Source organism: Pseudophryne corroboree, chromosome 3 (genome assembly GCF_028390025.1).
Source record: "Pseudophryne corroboree isolate aPseCor3 chromosome 3, aPseCor3.hap2, whole genome shotgun sequence".
NCBI classification, from domain to species: Eukaryota; Metazoa; Chordata; class Amphibia; order Anura; family Myobatrachidae; genus Pseudophryne; species Pseudophryne corroboree.
The window spans coordinates 24,224,460-24,237,641 of NC_086446.1; the positions used below are offsets into that span (position 1 = coordinate 24,224,460).

Genomic DNA, 13,182 nt, shown 5'->3' on the forward strand with positions numbered 1-13,182 from the left:
GTGTTCCGTTACCTTTGGTTAATTTCCATGAATTTGTCTTGTAGTAAATACCCCAGAAGGTCCACGTTTCATCAACAAATTCAATTATCAGTATATTGTTAATATAATTTTGGCGTTCCATCCATAATACTTGTACTTGTGGGCCGTTCCACAAGCAACGTACAATGGGGGTAATTCCAAGTTGATCGCAGCAGGAATTTTGTTAGCAGTTGGGCAAAACCATGTGCACTGCAGGGAAGGCAGATATAACGTGCAGAAAGAGTTAGATTTGGGTGGGTTATTTTATTTCTGTGCAGGGTAAATACTGGCTGCTTTATTTTTACACTGCAAATTAGATTGCAGATTGAACACACCACACCCAAATCTAACTCTCTCTGCACATGTTATATCTGTTTCCCCTGCAGTGCACATGGTTTTGCCCAACTGCTAAAAAAATTCCTGCTGCGATCAACTTGGAATTACCCCCAATATCTGTGTATGGTGTCCCACATTTATAGCAGCTAGAAGTAGGTGCATCACCTATAAGACATTATAATCTAGGAGTGAAGTAAGATATCTGCAATATAATATGACACATCTCGGCATAGGAGATAGAAATTGTTTATTTAATGTAAGATTTGCAGCTAGAACTGTCTGTAATGAAAGACCTGGAAAGTCCGTTCTCCACCTCAGTCACCCTACATTACCCGTTTCTATATTTACCAATGGGGAAAATGTGTATATATGTGTGACGTGGAGAAAGTGCTTCCCAATCCACGACATATTGCACTATACAAACCACACTCCTTGTCTGCTGCATCTTTCATTTGTTTCTACCCACCAAGAACTACTTTGTGGTTTGTGAGTCACCATTTATCCACCATTCCAATACAACTAAAATTTGGATTTTATCCGAGTTTCCATAATATCTGTTTTTAAAAATTATAATGCATTTTATATTGTTACGTGTTTAACTGAAATGCACAAAATGTAGATGCTACAAAACAATAATGTGGTCTGTTATTACACTTTAGTTTCACCCAAGTGATCTACTCCAGTCTTATATGACATCCATTCCAATTGTCTGCAGATGGTTAACTTGCATTGTTCAAATACTGTGTGACAGGAGCTGTGCTACAACCCTGTTTTGTATCAGCTCATAGTAATTATTTTCTACTGTGTGAAAGCTGATGTCTAAAAAGATGTGATTTGTATGTAAAAGATTTCCAACACTCAGGACATGGAAATGGTTTGTCTCTTGTGACTTCTCTGATGTATACGAAGAGCTGATTTGTGTGTAAAACATTTCCCACACTCAGAGCACGGAAATGGTTGCTCACCTGTGTGACATCTAAAATGTGCAACAAGATTTTGTTTCAGTGTAAAACATTTCCCACACTCTGAGCATGGAAATGGTTTCTCACCTGTGTGACTTCTCTGATGTCTAAGTAGATCTGATTTGCTTGTAAAACATTTCCCACACTCAGAGCACGGAAATGGTTGCTCACCTGTGTGACGTCTCTGATGTATAACTAGAGCTGATTTATGTGCGAAACATTTCCCACACTCAGAGCACGGAAATGGTTGCTCACCTGTGTGACGTCTCTGATGTAAAACTAGAGCTGATTTATGTGCGAAACATTTTCCACACTCAGAGCACGGAAATGGTTGCTCACCTGTGTGACGTCTCTGATGTAAAATTAGAGCTGATTTATGTGCGAAACATTTCCCACACTCGGAGCATGAAAATGGTTTCTCACCTGTGTGACATCTCAAATGTGCAACAAGATTTTGTTTCACTGTAAAACATTTCCCACACTCTGAGCATGGAAATGGTTTCTCACCTGTGTGACGTCTCTGATGTTGAACAAGATCTGATTTATGTGTGAAACATTTCCCACACTCAGAACATGGAAATGGCCTCTCATCTGTGTGACTTTTCTGATGTCTAACAAGATTTGATTTCAGTGTAAAACATTTCCCACACTCACTGCATAGAAAAGGCCTCTCATCTATGTGACTTCTCTGATGTGTAACAAGAAGCGATTTCTTTGTGAAACATTTCCCACACTCGGAACAGGGAAATATATTATCAGGTGTATGAGCTGCACGATGTGTAACAAAATCTGAGGTATCAGGAGACCAGTCCTTGCAGTTAGAGGGATCAGATGATATATCTGCACCGAGAGGTACTGGATGTATATTTAGCATAACAGCGCCGTCTCCTGGAGAATCCTGTGTGATGTTATCTTCTGTTTTAGTATCTGCAGACAAGTTAACATCTCCCTTCAAGGCATTCCTGCTTGTGCCTCCATCTGGGGGAAATAAAATAAATGTATTATTATTATTCACAGATCTTTATATAGCGCACTCATATTACTCCGCACTGTACAGAGAATATTTAGTCATTCACATCAGTCCCACCAGGGGAACTTACAATCTATATTCCCTACCACATGGACAGGTACTAGGGGTAATTTGTATCAGAATTAACCCTAGCTTGCATACTAAAGTGAAGCTTGAATACTTAAGTGAATTGTGAGTGTGAAACACTGCACTTCTAGATTCCATTATGATAGGAGTATACCTGGGAAATGGTAATGAAGTAGAGAAACAAGTAAGGTGCTTACCTGGAGCCGCAGCGGCAAGGGATAACGAGCACATGCTAAGAATTGTGAAGGCAGCAAGAAAAGATGGGGAGGTGGATGTCATTGTCCACCTAGGGACAAATGAGCTGGCTAATGCTGAACTCATGGCCATAAAAGAGGAGGAGAGATTTAGATTGATATGTCATAGTCACACCATCTGGCAAGATAGAAGCCTATACAAAAGTGATGGCCTGCACCCATCTTCAAGGAGAATGAGAATACTAAGTAAATAGTTTGGATGCTTCATCAAGAACTATTTAAACTAACAGATGGGGCAGTGATCCAAATAGAAATAAGGCGACTTGTTCCCACAACCCAAATGTATTGGTTCTGCAGGCAAAGGGAATGGTAAGCATATCCACAGCAACAGAAGATAATTCAGATCAAAACCAAATAAACATAGGCAGAGAGATGAACATAGCTAGGAAGAGGAGAATCACAAACCTAACTCTAAGAGCTATGTGTGCAAATGCTAGGAGCTTAGGATATAAAGCCCCCAAACTCATTTCAATAATTACAAGGGATGGTCTAGATATTGTGGCTATTACAGAGTCATGGTGCAATGAAAATCATGACAGGGACATAACTATACCGGGATATACTTTATTTAGAAAGGACAGAATGGGAAGAATCTGAGGAGGCACAGCCATGTATGTAAAAAAAAAAAAGGAGATTTATGGTAAGACTTACCATTGTTAAATCTCTTTCTGCGAGGTACACTGGTTTCCACAGACAATAACACTTGGGTGTAGAGTTGGATCTTGATCCGAGGCACCAACAGGCTAAAGCTTTGACTGTTGCCAGGAAGCACTGCAACGCCTCCTCTATAGCCCCGCCTCCAGGCACTCAAGCTCAGTTTCGTTAACCAGTCCAATGCAGTAGCAGGTAAAATAGAGACGGTAGATGTTAGCCAAATAGAACCACATTCTCACGACAGGAGAAGGTACCAGCGGCTAATGCCATACAAACCCAAAGAAGCTAAGTGCGTCAGGGTGGGCGCCCTGTGGAACCCAGTGTACCTTGCAGAAAGAGAATTAATGGTAAGTCTTAACATAAATCTCCTTTTCTGCGGTGGGGTACACTGGTATTCCACAGGGAATAACATCGGGGATGTCCTAAAGCAGTTCCACATGGGAGGGGACGCACTGTAGTGTGCACAAGAACCCGGCGTCCAAAGGAAGCATCCTGGGAGGCGGAAGTATCAAAGGCATAGAACCTTATGAACGTGTTCACTGAGGACCACATAGCTGTCTTTCAGAATTGTTCCGGGGACCGAGCAGAATGGTCCTTAATGGAATCAGGAGCTGGGAGCTCAGCCTACGCATAAGCTTGTGCAATCACCATTTTAATCCATCTGGCCAAAGTTTGCTTATTCGCAGGCCAGCCACGTTTGTGAAAACCAAAAGGACAAAAAGAGAGTCTGACCTCCTGATGGAGACAGTCCTCTCCACATAGATACGGAGAGCCCATACCACATCCAAATACTGCTCTTTGGAGGACAAACCAGGAGAGATAAAGGCCGGTACCACAATCTGCTGTTTAAGGTGAAAAGATGACACCACCTTAGGTAGATGACATGGGCGAGTTCTAAGAACTGCACGGTCACGGTGAAATATCAGAAAGGGTGGATGACAGGACAAAGCACCTAAGTCTGACACCCTCCTAGCAGAGGCAATAGCCAACAGAAAAAATAGGATTTTAATACCTACCGGTAAATCCTTTTCTCTTAGTCTGTAGAGGATGCTGGGGTAACCCTAAGAACCATGGGGGGGTATAGACGGGATCCGCAGGAGACATGGGCACTTTAAGACTTTGAATGGGTGTGAACTGGCTCCTCCCTCTATGCCCCTCCTCCAGACTCCAGTTATAGGAACTGTGCCCAGGGAGACGGACATTTCGAGGAAATGAATTATTGTTAAACTAAGGTGAGATACATACCAGCTCACACCACAAACACGCCACGCAACATGGCATTATTTATTATTATTTATTAACAGTTTCTTATATAGCGCAGCAAATTCCGTTGCGCTTTACAATTTGAAATAACAATAACAAACTGGGTGATAACAGTCATAGAGGTAGGAAGGCCCTGCTCGCAAGCTTACAATCTATAGGGAAATAGGCATATGTACACAAGGAAAGGTGCTATCTATTGCAAAGAATGAGAAGACATGTGAGGATGTGTGGACTGTACAGAGTGGATGTAATTTGATAGGAAGGTTTATGAAAGTTATGTGGGCGGTTCAGGAATTTGATACGCTTGCCTAAAGAGGTGAGTTTTGAGGGAACGCTTGAAGGTTTGGATACTAGAGGAGAGTCTTATTGTGCGTGGTAGGGCATTCCACAGAGTGGATGCAGCCCGATGAAAGTCCTGCAGTGGTGAGTGGGAGCGAGTCATGAGTGTGGATGAGAGACGCAGGTCTTGTTAAGAGCGAAGAGGTCGGGTTGGGAGATATTTTGTGATAAGCGAAGTGATGTACATTGGTGTAGTTTGGTTAATGGCCTTGTGTGTGAGTAAAAGTATTTTATATTGAATGCGGTAGAGTACAGGTAACCAATGGAGGGACTGACAGAGCGGATCTGCAGACAATGAACGTCTAGCGAGGAAGATAAGCCTCGCCGCAGCATTCAGAATGGATTGTAGTGGGGAGAGTCTCGTTTTGGGAAGACCAGTTAGAAGACTATTGCAATAATCAATGCGGGAGATAATGAGAGCGTGGATTAGAGTTTTAGCAGTGTCTTGTGTAAGGTATGGTCGTATTTTGGATATGTTTTTTAGATGCATGTAACATGATCTTGAGACAGATTGAATGTGGGGAACAAAGGACAGATCAGAGTCAAGGATGACACCTAGGCAGTGAGCTTGTGGGGTAGGGTAGATAGTCGAGTTTTCAACAGTGATAGAGATATCAGGTTGGTACCTACTATTGGCCGGTGGAAATATAATTAACTCTGTCTTTGAAATATTAAGTTTGAGGTGGCGAGATGTCATCCAGGATGAGATGGCAGAAAGGCATTCAGTGACCCGGCACAGTACAGATAGGGACAAGTCAGGGGAGGATAGGTAGATTTGAGTATCATCTGCGTACAGATGATACTGAAAACCAAAAGAGCCGATTAGTTTACCAAGAGATGAGGTATAGATAGAGAAAAGCAGAGGACCCAAGACTGAGCCTTGCGGTACTCCAACTGAAAGAGGTAGCGAAGAGGAGGTAGATTCAGAGAAGCGAACACTGAAGGAGCGATTAGATAGGTACGATAGGAACCAAGAAAGGGCTGTGTCTTTAAGACCTAGGGATTGTAGTGTATGTGTGAGAAGAGAGTGGTCTACAGTGTCAAATGCAGCAGATAGATCTAGAAGAATAAGTAGTGAGTAGTGGCCTTTAGACTTCGTAGTGACCAAATCATTAACCACTTTAGTCAGTGCTGTCTCTGTGGAATGTTGGGAACGGAAGCCTGACTGTTGGCATCCAACAGAACTCAAGCCAACTGCATGAACAATGTCAGCAACAGGCTGACCATAACCATAACACAACCTGTGTGTAACCATAACCAATAACTGCAGATACAGTACGCACTGGGACGGGCGCCCAGCATCCTCTACGGACTAAGAGAAAAGGATTTACCGGTAGGTATTAAAATCCTATTTTCTCATAGGTTCTAGAGGATGCTGGGGTAACCATAAGAACCATGGGGTTATACCAAAGCTCTAGAACGGGCGGGAGAGTGCGGATGACTCTGCAGCACCGATTGACCAAACATGAGGTCCTCCTCGGCCAGGGTATCAAAATTGTAAAACTTAGCAAAAGTGTTTGAATCCTACCAAGTAGCTGCTCGACAAAGTTGTAATGCCGAGACCCCCAGGGCAGCTGCCCAGGACGCGCCCACCTTCTTAGTAGAATGGGCCTTCACCGATTTCGGTAACGGCAATCCAGCCATAGAATGAGCCCGCTGAATCGTAGCACAAATCCAGCGTGCAATAGTCTGTTTGGAAGCCGGAGCCCCAATCTTGTTGGGATCATACAGGACAAACAGAGCTTCTGTTTTTCTAATCTGAGCCGTTCTGGCGACATAAATCTTTAAAGCTCTGACCACATCGAGAGACTTCGACTCCAGTAAGACGTCAGTAGCCACTGGCAGCACAATAGGTTGGTTCATGTGGAACGACGACATCACCTTCGGCAGAAATTGTTGACGAGTCCTCAACTCTGCTCTATCTTCATGAAAGATCAAATAAGGGCTCTTGTGAGACAAGGCCACCAACTCCGATACCCGCCTTGCGGATGCCAAGGCCAACAGCATGACCACTTTCAAAGTGACAAATTTCAACTCTACCTTCTGTAAAGGTTCAACCAATGTGATTGAAGGAACTGCAACACCACATTAAGATCCCATGGTGCCACTGGAGGCACAAAAGGAGGTTGGATGTGCAACACGCCTTTCACGAAAGTCTGAACTTCTGGAAGGGAGGCCAATTGTTTTTGAAAGAAAACCGATAAGGCTGAAATCTGTACTTTAATTGAGCCCAACTTTAAGCCCGGATCCACACCTGCTTGTAGAAAATGGAGAAAACGTCCTAACTGAAATTCTTCCGTAGGAGCCTTCTTGGATTTGCACCAAGACACATATTTTCTCCAAATACGGTGGTAATGTTTAGACGTTACACCTTTTCTAGCCTGAGGAAGTGTGGGAATGACTTCACAGGGAATACCCTTTCGGGCTAGGATCCAGCGTTCAACCGCCACGCCATCAAACGTAGCCGCAGTAAGTTTTGACACACACACGGCCCCTGCTGTAACAGATCCTCTCGTAGAGGAAGAGGCCAGGGATCTCCTATGAGTAATTCCTGAAAATCTGGATACCAAGCCCTCCTTGTTATGCACACCAATGCCTGCAGGAAAGTACTGGTGTCAGGACTGTTATGCACTCCCGTGCCTGCAGGAATGTACTGGTGTTTGAACTGTTATGCAAAACAAATGGACTTACAGACAGACTGGGGAATATGACATAACGTACACAGAAGGTGATAGGGTAACAAAATACACACAAAGTGAACAGAGAAGCCCAGAGGCTAAGGAACTGGGTATCTCCCTTGTATTAGAACTGCTCAGATGAGAAAAGCAAGATGTTGTGTTTTAATACGTAGAGAACCCGAAATGCTGTTGCTAAGGGCAACAGCAAAACCCTAAAGGGTTACCAACGGGTGTGGCAGTAAACTCCTTGGTCAGAGATGGAATGATAGACACAAGGAGAGTCTCCACAATCCTAATTCTCACTTGCAGTGCACAGGTTCAGCTTACTGCCACTAAACTGACCCCTGACACCTAGCAAAGTGAGACAGGATTAGACAGGCAAGTCTTAGAATACAGCCGCAAACTTGCTAAGTTCACAGAGTAGTAACAGAACCCCAGCAAGCTAAACGACTGACTCCAGTCTTACTGCTAGGTCTGGATTGGCAGAGTGTAATACCAAATCCCCAGGCCTATTTGCAGTAAGCAACAAACAAATACAAAGCTACACAGTACTGGCTAACTTTCAGAAACTGACTAACCAACAAAGATTCAGCAGCATCTGCTTACCCTGAGAAGAGGCCTTATAAAGCAGGTGCTGTCCACGCCCCACTCAGACCTCACAGACTGTGAGCACAAAAACCAGCACCGGATCCCCTGCCATGCACAGAGCCTATAACCACTGCACAGCAAAAGACCCGAACCGGAGTATCAGCTGCGCTCAGGTCACTCCGCTAGCACTTGTCTCCCGGTTGCCATGACGACGTGGCAGCACAGGGCAGGAGACCCTAACACTCCTTGGCCAGTCTGGAAGAATGAGGATCGCCTGAACCTTTGTTTTTCTCATGATCTTTAGTACTTTCAGAATGAGAGGAAGCGGAGGGAATACATACACCGACAGAAACACCCACACTAATAAATACTTTCTTTACTAGTAAGCTCAGGAGAGCCCACTAGGAGCACCCAGCTCTGGCCGGGCACAGATTCTAACTGAGGTCTGGAGGAGGGGCATAGAGGGAGGAGCCAGTGCACACCAGATAGTAGCTAATCTTTTCCTTAGAGTGCCCAGTCTCCTGCGGAGCCCGTCTATTCCCCATGGTCCTTACGGAGTTCCCAGCATCCACTAGGACGTCAGAGAAAATAGGATTTTGATAACCTACCGGTAAATCCTTTTCTCCTAGTCCGTAGAGGATGCTGGGCGCCCGTCCCAGTGCGTACTTTACCTGCAGTTTAGTTATTAGAGTTACACAAGTTCTGTTTTCTTGTTTTCAACATGTTGCTGCAATTGGTTCATGCCTGTTGGCGTGTGTTATGTTGAATGCCATGTGTGCGGCATGGTTGAGGGTGTGAGTTGGTAGGTATCTCACCACTAGTTAAGTAAACCCTTTCCTCGAAATGTCAGTCTCTCTGGGCACAGTTCCTACAACTGAGGTCTGGAGGAGGGGCATAGAGGGAGGAGCCAGTTCACACGCAATGAAAAGTCTTTAGAGTGTCCATGTCTCCTGCGGATCCCGTCTATACCCCATGGTCTTGATGTCGTCCCCAGCATCCTCTATGGACTAGGAGTAAAGGATTTACCGGTAGGTTATCAATATCCTATTTTCTGTAATAAGTGTTTATTACTCACCTGTGCCGATATCTGTAGGGATTTCCTCCTCCTTACACTGCTGATCACCCCTCACATACGTCTCCTCTTCTCCCTCTGTATCTTCTGCCTTCATATCAGTCACATACGTCTCTTCTTCTCTGTCTATATCTTCTGCCTTCATATCAGTCACATACGTCTCTTCTTCTCCCTCTATATCTTCTGCCTTCATATCAGTCACATACGTCTCTTCTTCTCCCTCTATATGTTCTGCCCTCATATCAGTCACATATGTCTCTTCTTCTCCCTCTATATCTTCTGTTCTCATATCAGTCACACACGTCTCTTCTTCTCCCTCTATATCTTCTGCCCTCATATCAGTCACATACGTCTCTTCTTCTCCCTGTATATCTTCTGTTCTCATATCAGTCACATACGTCTCTTCTTCTCCCTCTATATCTTCTGCCTTCATATCAGTCACATACGTCTCTTCTTCTCCCTCTATATCTTCTGCCTTCATATCAGTCACATACGTCTCTTCTTCTCCCTCTATATCTTCTGCCATCATATCAGTCATATACGTCTCTTCTTCTTCCTCTATATCTTCTGTTCTCATATCAGTCACATACGTCTCTTCTTCTCCCTCTATATCTTCTGCCTTCATATCAGTCACATACGTCTCTTCTTCTCCCTCTATATCTTCTGCCTTCATATCAGTCACATACGTCTCTTCTTCTCCCTTTATATTTGTAAGATCTTCACCCTAAGTCACCCATATATAAATGAATGCGTTATTAATGCCGGACATCATTACTCAGAGTAATCAGGAGACTATCAGAGTACTAGACACACAGCTCTGTACAGACCATATAGTGCAATGGTTCTCAGTCATATCCCGCTGGGTTCCCCCTTCCGGTCCATTTGACTTATTTGTACCCCTGACATTTGTGAAGCAATACATGGGAATGAATATAATTCAGATAAAATATTTAGGTGTTATATATAAAAAAAACATGACAGCCCATATATTTCTTACTTATCACAATTTGTGAAAAATGCAAAATGCACAATAAGAGGTCAATCCTAGTAGCCGTGAAGGGTGCGTTGTGCTGTTGCCACGGCGTTTTATCGCCAGCAACAGCGCCCAATATCTCACTTGTGACAAGCTGATTTCAGGCTGAATTCGCACGAAATTGCTCGGAGCCCTAATAGGACTGACCCCTAAACCTATAACCCCATCTGCCTTCTTATACAGGGATAGATGTTCTCATGTTGTTATCATGGTCCTACTGTGGTGCATGGGGCTAGAGACCCCCAATTACACTGCTTTCCCTGTCTCATTATCACCCGGATATCCTGCACCAGCCCCATCACTACAGAACAATAAGTACCCCTGTACATCACAGTGAGTACCCCCCTGGGGTACTACGGCCACAAGTTGGGAAAAACTGATATAGTGTAAAGTTACTTTGGTATGTAACCTAAATCCCACCTACCTGATCCTCCTGTGGGATCCTGTGATTCTCCTCTGTACAGTCCTGGGAATATAGAGGACGGGGACATCTCTCTGGGGTATCTCTGTTGCTGGGCCCATCTGTAGGAGACACACAGTGACTGAGTACAGTGTATATATGTGATTATCAGATGATGTGTGTATATAGGGGCCCCCATACCTGCTCTCCCCTGTACAATACATGACAGTCTCCTCTTACCCAGTGATGTGACGGGCCAGTGATTCTCCATCATAACGTCCTTGTACAGACTCCTGTGTTCCTCTATATACTCCCCCTCCTGCATGGAGACATAGACAGTGACATCCTCACACCTTATAGACACCTGACACACACAGTGATACAGTCATCACCCAGTCACATCCCCTGGTGTTACTGTATAATGTCCCATTCCGAGCAGTCACCTCTCCAGTCATCACCCAGACACATCCCCTGGTGTTACTGTATAATGTTCCATTCCCAGCAGTCACCTCTCCAGTCATCACCCAGACACATCCCCTGGTGTTACTGTATAATGTCCCATTCACAGCAGTCACTTCTCCAGTCATCACCCAGACACGTCCACTGGTGTTACTGTATAATGCCCCATTCCCAGCAGTCACCTCTCCAGTCATCACCCAGACACGTCACCTGGTGTTACTGTATAATCTCCCATTCCCAGCAGTCACCTCTCCAGTCATCACCCAGACACATCCCTTGGTGTTACTGTATAATGCCCCATTCCCAACAGTCACCTCTCCAGTCATCACCCAGACACATCCCCTGGTGTTACTGTATAATGTTCCATTCCCAGCAGTCACCTCTCCAGTCATCACCCAGACACATCCCCTGGTGTTACTGTATAATGTCCCATTCCCAGCAGTCACCTCTCCAGTCATCACCCAGACACATTCCTTAGTGTTACTGAATAATGTCCCATTCACAGCAGTCACCTTTCCAGTCATCACCCAGACACGTCACCTGGTGTTACTGTATAATCTCCCATTCTCAGCAGTCACCTCTCCAGTCATCACCCAGACACGTCACCTGGTGTTACTGTATAATCTCCCATTCCCAGCAGTCACCTCTCCAGTCATCACCCAGACACATCCCTTGGTGTTACTGTATAATGCCCCATTCCCAACAGTCACCTCTCCAGTCATCACCCAGACACATCCCCTGGTGTTACTGTATAATGTTCCATTCCCAGCAGTCACCTCTCCAGTCATCACCCAGACACATCCCCTGGTGTTACTGTATAATGTCCCATTCCCAGCAGTCACCTCTCCAGTCATCACCCAGACACATTCCTTAGTGTTACTGAATAATGTCCCATTCTCAGCAGTCACCTTTCCAGTCATCACCCAGACACGTCACCTGGTGTTACTGTATAATCTCCCATTCTCAGCAGTCACCTCTCCAGTCATCACCCAGACACGTCACCTGGTGTTACTGTATAATCTCCCATTCCCAGCAGTCACCTCTCCAGTCATCACCCAGACACATCCCTTGGTGTTACTGTATAATGCCCCATTCCCAGCAGTCACCTCTCCAGTCATCACCCAGACACGTCACCTGGTGTTACTGTATAATCTCCCATTCCCAGCAGTCACCTCTCCAGTCATCACCCAGACACATCCCTTGGTGTTACTGTATAATGCCCCATTCCCAACAGTCACCTCTCCAGTCATCACCCAGACACATCCCCTGGTGTTACTGTATAATGTTCCATTCCCAGCAGTCACCTCTCCAGTCATCACCCAGACACATCCCCTGGTGTTACTGTATAATGTCCCATTCCCAGCAGTCACCTCTCCAGTCATCACCCAGACACATTCCTTAGTGTTACTGAATAATGTCCCATTCACAGCAGTCACCTTTCCAGTCATCACCCAGACACGTCACCTGGTGTTACTGTATAATCTCCCATTCTCAGCAGTCACCTCTCCAGTCATCACCCAGACACGTCACCTGGTGTTACTGTATAATCTCCCATTCCCAGCAGTCACCTCTCCAGTCATCACCCAGACACATCCCCTGGTGTTACTGTATAATGCCCCATTTCCAGCAGTCACCTCTCCAGTCATCACCCAGACACATCCCCTGGTGTTACTGTATAATGTTCCATTCCCAGCAGTCACCTCTCCAGTCATCACCCAGACACATCCCCTGGTGTTACTGTATAATGTCCCATTCCCAGCAGTCACCTCTCCAGTCATCACCCAGACACATTCCTTAGTGTTACTGAATAATGTCCCATTCACAGCAGTCACCTTTCCAGTCATCACCCAGACACGTCACCTGGTGTTACTGTATAATCTCCCATTCTCAGCAGTCACCTCTCCAGTCATCACCCAGACACATCCCTTGGTGTTACTGTATAATGCCCCATTCCCAGCAGTCACCTCTCCAGTCATCACCCAGACACATTCCCTGGTGTTACTGTATAATGTCCCATTCCCAGCAGTCAC

The 13,182-nt window shown here is 45.0% G+C and overlaps 1 protein-coding gene across 1 annotated transcript in view; it reads right to left on the reverse strand.

Moving 5' to 3' along the window:
* Positions 1-477: 477 nt before the first annotated feature.
* LOC135054575 (zinc finger protein 665-like) overlaps positions 478-13,182 on the reverse strand; it is a 144,400-nt gene continuing 131,695 nt past the window's right edge. Inside the window, exon 8 of the mRNA XM_063957734.1 lies at positions 478-1,991. Within this exon, the coding sequence (XP_063813804.1) occupies positions 1,213-1,991 (779 nt within the window). The 3' untranslated portion in view covers positions 478-1,212. The remainder of the gene's footprint in view (positions 1,992-13,182) is intronic.